The 13,099-nt window shown below is 46.9% G+C and overlaps 1 protein-coding gene across 5 annotated transcripts in view; it reads left to right on the forward strand.

The window, feature by feature from the left end:
- The first annotated feature begins 435 nt into the window (after positions 1-435).
- LANCL1 (LanC like glutathione S-transferase 1) overlaps positions 436-13,099 on the forward strand; it is a 30,794-nt gene continuing 18,130 nt past the window's right edge. Inside the window, exons 1-2 of one of the 5 annotated variants that reach the window (XM_028704818.2) lie at positions 436-519; positions 12,125-12,242. In XM_028704818.2, the coding sequence (XP_028560651.2) occupies positions 12,182-12,242 (61 nt within the window). In that variant the 5' untranslated portion in view covers positions 436-519; positions 12,125-12,181. Of the gene's footprint in view, positions 520-7,923; positions 8,145-9,696; positions 9,742-12,124; positions 12,345-13,099 lie in introns of those variants that run through there. The other 4 variants (XM_028704827.2, XM_028704806.2, XM_028704814.2 and 1 more) reach the window with 4 other exon arrangements.

A 13,099-nucleotide genomic window follows, 5' to 3' on the forward strand; every position in this document is an offset into this window, starting at 1 on the left:
CTTTATCTGTTCTGAACTTTCTATTTTAAATGGTTCACTGGGGTTTTTCTGCTTTTATTTTTGTTGTGTTTTTTCACTTTGGTCTATTGTTTGCAGTGTTTAGATATTATATAGATATAATAAACTTTCCCCAAATTAAAAAAAACCACAATGAATTTAATAACAAAATAAAAAATATGTATCTTCATCAGCTTTCAGGCTTCCCATAGGCAACTGGTTGGCCACATAATACTTGACTAATCAGGCTCTTCTTATTTTCATATCTTCTCTCGTGCCAATTGGAAAAATATAAATATTGGAAAAATACAGCAACTGAGGTTTTAAAGGAGAATTATGATTTGTAGGCTCCATTGGGTAGGTGTAACAGAACAGAAACTATCTGCATGAAAAAGCTGACAAGCAAAGAGCAAATTGGCCAGCATTCCATGGCAGTTGGGTCATGCTGGCTAGGTGTGGTCAATGGCTCCTTTGCCAAGATCTTTTTCAACTGGCTGCTGCTGCATCAACACCAAGAAATAGGTAAGTGACAACATACTGTGAATCAAAGTGGCTGTCCCTCAATGGAGTTTAACCACCCTTGTACCCACAGCATAAGGATGGATTTTTCTCTTGCTCTTTCAGCATCTATTTTAAGGTGTGGAGCGCTAATCCCTACTGGTTAAGGGTGAGAACCAAGATGGGTTCATTTTGATTGTGGATGAATTAGTCCAGGGAAAAATTATGAGATCACCATATATATTGTGCTGTGCACATATGGTGAGTGGGTTGGAGAGAAAGAAGAAGATTTGAAGTAGCATTTTCACCAGTTTGGTATACTTGAGAGGCAAATAAGAAAGACTTGGAAAAAAAGGGGAGGGGTGTGGATTTACATTGGGATATGTGAGGATAAATCCCTTGTACCATGTGAAGACAGCTGATCCGTTTAAGATCTGGTAAAGATGAAGAAAGGGTTATATTCAACTATGTCATACTTGGCATTGATTTCTACTTAAATCAATGGATTTTAGTTAGTCATGTCATGATGTGATATCGGTTCACCTGGTTTTAAATGAGATCTTCATTTGATTCAAGGACAATCCACGGCAACTAAATGCAACACGTGCCACATCACTTGCATGCACATATTTTACAATGGATAGGGGGGGAAATTCTGCCTTAGCCACAATGGGCCCAAACAGTTGGAGAAAGTATTGAATTTTGGAACTGCACAGGTGCAGTCAGTACTGTGACTCACAAAAGATAAATATATTACAGCTCCCTCCCTCCCTTGTGTGTGAGAGTGGGGGGGGTGCTTCCACATTACACATTTAGTGTGGAATTGTTGCACTTTGTTCACTCGCCATTTACTGGGCAGCTATATGGTGCCATCATCAAATTGTTGACCACCTGTGCTTTCCTTGTGTTCTTGTCATCTGTTGTGAAAGAACAGCATTGTGGCACAAAACCGGCAGATATAAAATGCCCTAGCTCTACTCTTTGGTCTTTTAAACCAGGTGTGTTTTTGAAGCGTGCTGTGATGTATTGTCAAGTGTCAAATGTTCTTTTTAGGGGAGCCCTCAAAGCCCCAGAGCACTTTCTTACTTCCAAGTCTGCCTAGAAGATTCCTAATCTCTGAAAGATTTAGGGATCCCTCTCACCACAGGCTTTAGCTCTGTTAATAATCTGATTCTATTTTGCTGGTGTGCCATTGGGCTTTTTCACCCAGAACTACCCAAACCTCCTTCTTTGCACTCTTTAGTCCTTTTAGCTCTCTTATAGGTGTTTCCTGAATTATGCACCTCCCTGGGTTCTATCCCAAATGCCTGATTGTTTTCTTCTCCCACCTCCTTCCACTGTTTTTGTGCCATCTCCACCCCCTGCCACTGTCATCACTTTGCCACACCTGCACTTTGACCTTTCCAGTGAGTGTCATTTTATTTCTGTATTCTTGTTTTCTAGCAATTAATGCTAGATGGGATTTTTAAACAAACACGTTTGGGAAATACTGTGTAGAAGTGATAATTATTTTTTTATACTGTGTAGAAGTAATAATTATTTTTTAAAATATATTGTTTTCAAGAAACAAAACCCTGACCTTCTGGTCACTACCATTGTTGCAGCATTGCTTGTTTGCCCCTAAAAGTCTTTCTAACATTTTAAAGGGTTTGGCACTTTAAAGGCAAATATTTACTCATTGTTGTTAAATAATGACACCATTGGTTCTTCTTTTCTTAAAATGACTGATTTTTAAAAATGGGATGGGAAATAGTGCGCTCAGAGAATTTTATCTTTCCCATCCATATAGCCATGTTATACCCACAAGTGCAACAGAACAAGGCATTGTGAAAAAGCACTATACTTGAAGAGTGTGGAAAGTCACTTGTGATTCTGGTTGCAGCTTACAGAACAAGAATGTCTGGGTACTGCTAGGAGCCAGCTGTCTCTTAATTGTACCTGGATATCACACTCAGCCGAGTTGAAATATTAGATAAAAAAGGGAACGAGTGAAAAAAGAGACATGTAGGGCATAAATGGCTTGAGGCGGCACAATTTCCCCCATATCTAATGCTTCAAAACCAAGACAATGCAGAAGAGCTTCAGTGCTGAATACACCACCACTTGAAACAGAGGGTTGCATTCCAAGTTTCTCATACTTGCAGCTGAGTCACTGAAATTAGGAACATTGGCACCTGCCTTATACCAAGCCAGAGCAATGGTCCATCTAGCCCACTGTTATCCACTGCTAGCACATTTGCAAAGCTAAGCAGGGTTTGGTATGGTTTCAGATTGGATGCGGGGGGGACCGTGTGTTGAGATTCCTGCATTAGAGGGGGTTGGACTAGATCAGTGTTTCCCAACCGGTGTTCCGCGGCACACTAGTGTGCCGCGAGATGTTGCCTGGTGTGCCGCGAGCGAGTCCAAAAAAGGTTGGGAAACACTGGTTTCTCTTTCAAAAAGGAAACGTGGGTTAAAGCGCCGCCGCCGCCTCCCACTCACTTTCCGGCTCTGGCTTCCCTAACAGTTTTCCGAGTTGCGTCACTGGATCCAGCCCCCTTTTCCACATGTGACACGGGGCTGGAGGGAGGGAAAGAGGGCTTTACGTCGCGCACAAAGGCAGCCTCCTAGAAGCGCTCTGGGCTGGCGCCGTTTCGCCGAAGGCGCCGGAGGACCCCCACCCTCAGCTCCTTCAGAAAGGAAGCCCCACCCCTCGGCTCCCTACGCCGCCAGGCAGCTCAGCTGACTGACGAGGATGTTCTGCGGTGGCGGCCGCCGCACAACCACCGCAGTTGCTGGCAGCGTCCGCAGCGCAATAAGTAACAGCGCCTGGTGCTGCCAACTCTTTCTCTCTCTCTCCCGCCCCGCCCCCAAGCTCTCGCGCGCCCCGCGTCAACATCGCCACGCGCAGCTTCCCGAGCTCGAGGCCAGCCGCTGCACGCACGCGCCGGCTCGTCATCGGCTCCGGTTGTTGCCTTTCTCCGCCGAGGTCGGTGGACCCCGAGCCTAGGCTTCCTTCCCGCACCCCGCTTTCCGAAGACCGCACACCAGTTGGGCCAGTACATATTCCCCTCCCGTGACTGCAGCGGAATAGCCCTTTCTCTTCTTCCCCAACCCTTGTCGTTGGAGGAGTCCCTCAGTCCCTCGCTTTGCTGCCTCCTCCCCCCCCCACCCCCAAAGCTTGGAGGTTCCCTGGCAAGGGGGAGGGAAAAAAATTGAAAGTTACACTTTCGTGCGTCCCTCCCGGCGTGACGCTGCGCGCTGACGTCACGGGGCTGTAATGGTGGTGTGCCTCGAGATTTTTTTCATCAAACAAGTGTGCCTTTGCCCAAAAAAGGTTGGGAAACACTGGACTAGATGACCCTCAAGGTCCCTTCCAACTCTACCATTCTTTGATTCTATGATTCTACTCAAACTGGTAGTGGCTGTCTAGGGTTTCAGGCAGGAGTCTTTTCCCAGCCCCACCTGGAAACTAGGGATCAAACTCGATACCTTCCAACATGCAAAGCAGATGCTACAGTCTTTCCCCTAATTTAGCTACAGTAATACCTCTGGTTACGAACCGTCCTCCTTACACACGTTTCGGGTTATGAGCTCCGCTAACCCGGAAGTAGATGCTCCTGGTTGCAAACTTTGCCTCGAGATGCGAGCAGAAGTTGCGTGCCAGAGGTGCACGCGCAGCGGGAGGCCCCATTAGTGAAAGCGAGCCTCAGGTTAAGAACGGTTTCGAGTTGAGAACGGACCTCTGGAATGAATTAAGTTCGTAACCAGAGGTACCACTGTATTGGACTAACTTAGGTGCATTTATTTCAATGGGTTTACTCTGAGTAGAACTTAGTCGGATACAATCCAGAATCAGTTGATTTATTCTGCTTTCATCAGATCACATCTGGAATACTGTGTCCAGTTCTTGGTGCCATAAATGTGGACTCTCCTTTAGTGGAGGTTGGATGGCCATCTGTCATGTATGATCTAGTTCAGATTCCCGCATTGCAGGGGGTTGGACTAGATGACCTTTGGAGTTCCTTCCAACTCTACAGTTCTATGGTTCTATGATTCTACCACCTCACACATGACTGAGAACCCTCTGACAGACATCATTCTGAGTCCCCCTTAACAGCTAGCACAGCAGTCTTATCTTGGCACCGAGGTTCTGGCAGCTGTCCCAATTTCAGGCAGCTACACTGGATCCGCTCCAGGAAGTACGTACGCAATCTCTTTGAAAATACCAATAATGCACATCCAGCTTTAATCCAAGTACATGACATGGAAGGTTATTTGTATAAATCAGCAGCAGAGCTGAAGTACAGTGATCTGAGCTCAACAACTGCAGAAGAGCAAATGCCCAGGACATTTTTAACCTCAGCCAGAGCAGTTGAGGTTCTAAACCAGGGTGATCCAAATAGCAGCGCTCAAAATAAAGTGATGCTAGTTAATAATATAGAATCATAGAACTGAAGAGCAAGAAGAGACCCTGAGGGTCATCTAGTCCATCCCCCTGCAATGCAGGAATCTCAACTAAAGCATCAGTGGCAGATGGCCAGCCAACCTCTAACCTCCAGTGAAGGAGAGTCCACTGCTATGTGCTCCTAAACTGGTTCAGTCATCTTCTTTTATTTCTGCCAGAATAATTGAGCTTTTGTGAAATTTGCTCCAGAGAAGTGGTGAAGGGAGAAACTATGTAATATAGTAAGAAACTGTGAATATATGCACGAGGTAAGTGTATATGGGGTGGTTTATCTGAGCAGTGGCACATAGCTGCACAGGGCACAGAAACAATGATCCTCATCACCAAAGCAATTTTCAGACATTCTCTTCAATTCTACAGCTCATGGAACCCCAATAGCCAACACGGCAGACTGCACAAGGCTCCAATGTACACAGTGTCACACCAATCTACACATGAAACCATTCCCTCCTTCCCGTTTCTCTGAGAGAAAACACTGCTGAACAAATACAGGCAATGGGAATTATCCATTGCAAGTAGAATATTCCCTGAAGTAGAAAAGAACAGGGCAGCCTCTATTTACCTGAGTTCCTTGTGTGTACTGAAGGAGTGATTCTTAGAAAACAACAATCCTACAGCCTGTTTTCTTCAGTTTTATATACAGCTTCAGACCAGGCCAAAGGAAGAGCTCTCCTTCCACTTAGCATGCTATTCCTTCTCCTCCTGCAATGAGGCTACATTTTAATATTTTAATGTTCCATTATTTTAATGTTGTATTTTATTTTTGTTTTTAAGTTGTAATCATTCTTCTTGTTTTTATTATTGCTTGTAAGCCGCTCTGAGCCCAGCCTTGGCTGGGGAGGGCGGGGTATAAATAAATTATTATTATTATTATTATTATTATTATTATTATTATTATTATTATCTGATAGATCTCTGATGTGTGCTGAGGAGACAATATAAGCTAAATACTACTTCAACCTTCGGGCCTGAGATGGAAAAAATTCCAGTTGAATTATTTTCTGAGCAATCCCCAGGTAGCCCACAGGGCCTGCCAGTCAACCAGGGGAGGGCCAGTTTTAGGGGTTTGGGTTTTTTACCTCCTGGTCACTTGTCAGAAAACTGTGTGTAAAAGCCATAATTTTGGATTGGTTGCCAGGTTTTATTTTAGCTTTCTGTAAAACTGTCATGGTTTGAGAAAAAAATCACCAGCAGGAATTTTACTTGCTGCATAAATCCATTCAAATACAGTAAACAGCCCATATCACTGAGCTCAGCCCAGGGTGACATTTCACAAGCTATGAGAGTAAGAGACTGCAGGTACTCTGCAGCGCTCTCTTTCTCTCTTTCCATACAGACACGCACAAATTATACTGAGCCAAGTGTGGCAGGATGGGTGGCGCTGGACTGGTAGGGGCCATTATGAAGTTTCTTCATTCACCTGCTTCCATGCACAGGTTCTTCATTCCATACTGGAAGCACAAGCTGAGTCCACTCTATGTGCCAGCTCCAGCCACAGCCAGTCAACAGAAAGGGTTTTTGCTACAAGGTCTGCTCCTGAGGGCGTCCACCAGGCTCTTTCCCCAGCCGGACCCAGGCTTGTAGGTAGAATGGTAACAGAAACAAGATAGACTGCACTCTTCCGGGGGAGACCTTTCCTGGGCCAGCAGGCAGCTCAGATGAAATGTCGCTGCTTCTGATCTTATAGTGGGGATTGGGTATGGTGCAACCAGCCCCAGCCCCAAGCCCAACAGACAGAAGCTCACACCAGCAGAAATATCCCCCACCAACAAAAGTCCATTTGCCTGCCAAAAGGCAGCCTGGCAGGCAGATTAGGACCTGACAGGCATAACCTTTAAAAGGGATGGGGCATGTCATAGGCTGCTGGATCACATCCTCCAAAGCCTGCTTGGAACCTGATCGTGCCACACAAGAACACGGCACACACACAATGGATTGATATCCATCTGGGAAAACCAAGCCAGCTGCTAGGGGTCAAGGCCCCTTTGGCCCCCTCAGTAAAATATTTGAGGGGGCTGCCCCCCCCAGTTGATGGACACAGACATTCAAATGGTGTATGTGCACCACATCTTGTGATCCATTCCCATATGTACAATGGGCCTCTCCCCCCCCCCCCATATTTTATTCAAGTTGGCACCACCACGTGTGTTCTGGCACCAGGTTATATGGGCTGGAGTGGGTTTGTTATCCCACTGTAACTGCATAGTCCTCTACACATGTAAACTCAGAAATAAGGCTGTGACTCCCTGGTAAGCAGGGCCATGTTATTTCGCACCTCCCAAAAGAACCCAAAATTTGCTAACTTCAATTTTCCAAAAACAGATGTCTTGTAGAAAAAAATGAAAAGCACAAAACACTGGAACTGCTAACTGTAGTTTAAATGGCAAGAATACAACAACATTTGATTGTGTACAAAATCTTGGATTGTCTACCAAAGAAAACCTTTTAGCACACAAACCATTTTTAACAATCTTGTGAAGTGCCATGTTAGAATTTAAGTCTCTTAAATATCTCAAGTCAACATCTCACTTTGGGCGTCATGTTCAGCTGATCTAGTGGTCGAGCCCCCGCTCGCGCCCCCCCCCCCCCCAATTCTGCCACCACTTTGCTGAGGGAAAAGACAAGGCCGCCCCTTCCCACCAGGAGCGGGACAGGGCCCGGCATTTGACCTCAGGCTTCCGAGCCAGGGGCGGGAGCCCGGAGGCCGACGAGGCCTGCGACCAACCACCGCATCCCCGGCGAAGCCCCCAAACAGAGCGCGGCCTTCCGTTTTCGCGGCGCCTGTCCCTTTAAGAGGCCGGGTCGGGGCGGCGGCGCCGCAGGAAGGGGCCGGGGAGGCGCGGGGGTGTCGTCTCCGGGCGGGCGCAGGCTGAGGGCGGGGCTCCCGGCGGGAGGGGCAGCGCTGCCTCCGGGCCCCCCCCCACTCCCCCCCCCCCCATGGCAGCGCGGCTGCTCTCCTGCTGCACCGCGCCGGCGGCGGCCTTCCTGCTGCGCAGAGCGGTGCCCGAGGCTCGCCCGTCTGCTGGTGCGCCGCCCCCGCCGCGGTCTCCCTGCGCATAGACCTGTACATACACGTGTGTGTGTCTTTGTGTCTTTCCTGGCAGGTTTGCTGGTTGCCACCATGGCCCAGAGGGCCTTCCCGAATCCTTTCGCAGACTATGACAAATCCTTGGCCACGGGATACTTTGACTCTGCGGGGAGGGTGAGTTTTGGTGGTGCTTTACAGCTTCGCTTTTTACAGTAATCTCTGGCGGGGAAACAAGGGGGAAGAAGTGGTTTGTGTGGTGCTTGAGAGGGTCATAGAACTGTAAAGTTGGAAGGGGTCCCCAGGGGTCTTCTAGTCCAGCCCCCTGCGATGCAGGAGGATCTTGCCCAACGCTGTGCCGACTGAGCTATTTGCAACACTTCGGCTCAGGATTAGTAATAATCGACCTGATCTCATCCTGAAGCCTCTTTTGTTGTCTTATTTTGAATACTGCCCCCTCAGATAGTAATTTCTAAGCACCTCACTTTTTGTTTCATCAATAGAGTCCCAAGGTGCTTGGTTTCTAACTAGAAATGGAAACCTGTTATTTCACCTGCCAGAACCACCTGCCCTGTCCTCAGGGCCGACCCACGCGTGAAGCAAGATGAGGTGACTGCCTCGGGCGGCAGGACCCACAAGGGCAGCAGATCCAGCCTCCCGGGAATGGCTGCTGGTGCTGCGGCTGCCGCCCTGGTGCCTTGGAGGCTGGCTCTTCTGCCCCCTGAGCATCCGCCATGCTGGCCTCCTGGCGAATAGGAGGAGCTGCTTGTCTCCCCCCACCCTCATTCCCAGGGTAGATTTTCACTCCCCTCTTCTTCCTTGTTGTTGGGAAGGGGTGCCATTTTCTGGTTTTCCTCAGGTGCCATCATGTCTTGAGCTGGCCCTGCCTGTCCACCACCACCATTCGGTTCCTCTCTCAAAAGTACCGGTGCTGATCACTCCATTACGGATCCACTAGTGAGGGGGAAATGCGTGTCCCTTAGGGACTGGCAGGCAAGAGTTTTCAAGCTGCTAGGAGGTTTTGCACGTCAAGAAGAAAGGCTCTGTCAGATGCATGAGTTAAGCTCAAAAGACCTCTTTGGCTAATGAAGCTAAATCTTAGCCTTGGCTCCTGGATCAGAGAAATGGTGTGCCCTAATAGTTCTAAAGGGGTGAAATTAATAAAGACGCAAAGGCATCGGGGGGGGGGGGGAAAGAAACCAGGTTACCTGCTGAGTCTCAACATTGAGGATTGGAGCCACTGACTTGATTGCTCTTTAAAGACTAGGAGTGGTGGGTTTGAACTATTCCTCCTGCCCCGTAAGTATGTCGGCATGTGCCAACCTGTATGTGTGCACGTGTTTGCTTACAACGAAAAGGAGAAGTCAAAGGGAAAGTTCTGGTTTCCCAGTGAAGTGCTCAAAGCCCCTTTATCTAAGCCAGGCTTCCTCAACCTCCAAATGTTTTTGGCCTACAACTCCCATGACCCCTAGCTAGCAGCACCAGTGGTCAGGGATGCTGGGAACTGTAGTCTCAGAACATCTGGCCGAGGTTGAGGAAGCCTGATCTAAGCCAAGCCGGTTTTATTCTCGTTTTAGAACAAGCCACCATACAATTTCAGTGGAAAGGTCATCTAATCATTTAGCTCCACACTAAGCATTAATCTTGAGAATGAAGAGGCCTGCCTACGTATATTGCTTATTCCTTAATGAATTTGAGATGAGGAACATGGTTTCCATTTTACTACAACTGCTGAAGAGCTAAGATGAAAAGAATGAATTACCTTCAGAGAAAGGTGTGGCATGAGAACTTGTCCAATAAGCTAGAAATTGTAATTGTTCCGTCACTGCCCCTGGGCATGACACTGCATCACCGCTTCAAATTTCCCATAGAGGGGAAAAAATTGCTATAGGATTTTTGGCCAGGGTAGTGAATGTTTATAACATCACTTGGGGAAAAATGTGCTGTGCTGAGTGCCTGTGATGCTCATGAATCCGAACGTAAAGAGAATAATATATTTGTTTTTACAGCATTGCTCTGCTGTTCAGAATGGCACTTCTTCCTTTTTAATATCATATCTCTCAAAATAATAACTTTTAGGACATTCTGTTGTCACAACAGTGAGGTAGTCTATATTATGATATTATCAGGATTATTGCAAACAAATGCAATGTAATGCAAGCATTTATTTTTAGGCCTTTTGCGCATGGACCAGCCATTAATTTGAAATCCATACTAGCTGAATTTGAGGCTCCTTACAGGTTGCCTGCGTATGATTCCTAATAAAAGTCCTGTTCAAACACGCACACACAAACATAGTGCATACTTTCTCCTGTGTCAGTAACGCCTTCCAACTGATGGCATTATGCAGGACTTGCTGAGACTGCTCAGTGGTTGCATCATAAGTTTAGTGCTTGGGGTGGGGGGCGGGGACTGTTAAACTGAATGGACTCGCCAAAGATTTTTGGAACTGTTAGCTTGGGTCTCTAGCAGGCAGGAGCTACAGCAGTGACCCAATCTTCAAATTTCTCATCAGTATTATTTAATTGACACCACTTCACTTTCGCCTTTTGCAACAGATACATAGATGCTTCAGTGGGGAAGGGCTGAGGGGATCACTCCATTGGGACAGATTGTTCTTAAGGAGTTTTACCAAGTCATTCTGCAAAATTCTGCAAAGTCAGTATTTATTTATATTTTGTTAAAGCGAAAAGGAATAAACAAAATGTTATGGTTCGAGTAGTAAACTTCTGCAGCTCGACAAACCACAGCAAAATAATAATAATAATATCTTGATTAATGCTTGCCTTATTCAAAAGTGAAATCATTACTTAGCACATTTTCAGAAAGTATGATTAAAAGCAGAATAACTGAGTACAGATGTTCAAAAAATTGTGATATGAATGTGATGGGTCGGCTGTGTTTCACCACATATCTGCTCTTATAAAACGGGAATCTTTGTCTCAAAAACTACATGTGGGTGAGTGGAGATGAATTCTCCCCAACTGCCTCCTCCAACTCCCATCACTTCAAGCACTCCCCGCCCCCCCCCCCAACCTGCCTCCAGTGCCAGAACTGAACCAAACTGGGAGCCATGTGGGAGAAAGATCAGCCATCCTCTTCCACAAGTATAAAGTAGAGCCCTCCCACTCCCAGCTTTATATGTGGAAAAAGAAAAAGGAACAAACTGCCCCATCATATCTAGTTTGGCCGTAGCGACTAATCTTTCAGGAGTTCCTTTCTGTGTTAAGTTCAGCAGTGTGGAAACTCCATCATTGCTGTTTCCTGGAAGTTGGAGATTCCAGTGTTCCTAAGCAGTGAAAGAAGGAGCCACAGAACCTTGGCCATTGCTTACTTGGCATGTAAACGCCACTATACATGCGGTTCTCGTCTTTCAAAGTTTTGCGGTGTAGCAATCACTTTCCAGGGCCCTGAGTATCAGAACCATTAGACACAGCAGCACAGAGACATCATTTTTTGCTACAGTGAACATTTAAAGTGTGCAGGGGAGGCACATTTCCTGATACAGTTAGGGAAATGCAGTGGACTTGGCATAGGGCTTGGCTGATGCCCCCGGCACCCTTGACTATGCTTACGACAGCAAACACTGGTGTAACTATCCCACAATGTCCCGCGCAGCAACTTAACTTGCAGTAGATATTTGGCGAGTCAGCGCAGACCGTCAAACAGCATTGTAATGTACTATTCCCATACTTTTTTGTCAAACTGCAGTCAACTAGCAGAATCTACTGTTTAGAATTTGAGTAGGCTAGAGGGTCCCCTGAGGGTATAACGCAGCAGTGCTATAGCCTAAAGGTAATAAAGGCATGGATAACCAGGTTACCATTGGGGGAGAGAATATGGCTTTCAATATTTATGTCTGGGTTCTTAATCATAGTTATTTGGACAAAAGCTTCATTGAAATCCGTGGGGCTTTACTCCCAAGTGAATGAGTTTAGGTATGGAGTGATCGTGAGTAGGGCTTTTCTCGGTCTCTCTCTAATTATTGCTGCCTGAGTAATAAGCTCTTTATTTTCTCGAGGTTGCTGAAAGAGATCCAGCTTTCTTTAAAAAGTGCTGAGCGTTTTAAAGATCCCGCTATGCTGTTTTGCTGCAACTTGATAAGCCGCAGTGTGTCTGCTGAGGCATAACAACAGTATTTCTCTTAACACTCACAGCTGACTCCTGAGTTCACTCAGCACCTGAACAATAAGATCAGGGAGCTTCTGCAGCAGATGGAAAGGGGCCTGAAGTCTGCGGACCCCAGGGACTGCACTGGCTACACCGGCTGGGCAGGTAGGATGGTGGCACCTGAAAACGTGTGAATGAAATACATTTGCCACTCAGAGAAAAAGGTGATATTAGGCCAAAGAGCAGCTGAGGGACACATCCTGCAGGGTAAGAAACTCAGATTTATAAGGTAATTGCCAAATGGCACTATAAAACTATGTTACGGTCGCCAGCAGAATGTCTAGGTGCCATCCCCCCCCCCCCAAGATTTATTTCTGTTTTTCATTTCATTTCTATACAGTGAGGGGAGGAAGTATTTGATCCCGTAAAGGTAAAGGTACGGGCCAGTCTTGACAGACTCTGGGGTTGTGCGCCCATCTCACTTAAGAGGCCAGGGTCCGGAGACACTTCCGGGTCACGTGGCCAGCGTGACAAAGCTGCATCTGGCGAGCCAGCGCAGCACACGGAAACGCTGTTTACCTTCCCGCCAATAAGCGGTCTCTATTTATCTACTTGCACCCGGAGGTGCTTTCGAACTGCTAGGTTGGCAGGCGCTGGGACCGAGCAACGGGAGCACACCCCGCCGCGGGGATTCGAACCACCGACCTTTCAATCGGCAAGCCCTAGGCGCTGAGGCTTTTACCCACAGCGCCACCCGCGACCCCCTGTTGGGGATCAAATACTTTCCCCCTCGCTGTACTTTTGTGTGCAAAGTGGCTTTCTTACCCTCAGGAAACTGTGCCTAGGATTGCAGCTCAAGCATGCACCTTTTGTTGCGAAGGTTTTTAAGCCAATAACTGTTAGGAAACAAATCACATTTAATCTGCAGGGCAGGGTTCACACACACCAACAGCCTATGGCTTAATAAAGTGCAACTTTATAAAACCTGGCTTAGCTTTGTGTGAATCAGGTGTCTTGGTTTG

Source organism: Podarcis muralis, chromosome 1 (assembly GCF_964188315.1).
Source record: "Podarcis muralis chromosome 1, rPodMur119.hap1.1, whole genome shotgun sequence".
Taxonomy (NCBI): Eukaryota; Metazoa; Chordata; class Lepidosauria; order Squamata; family Lacertidae; genus Podarcis; species Podarcis muralis.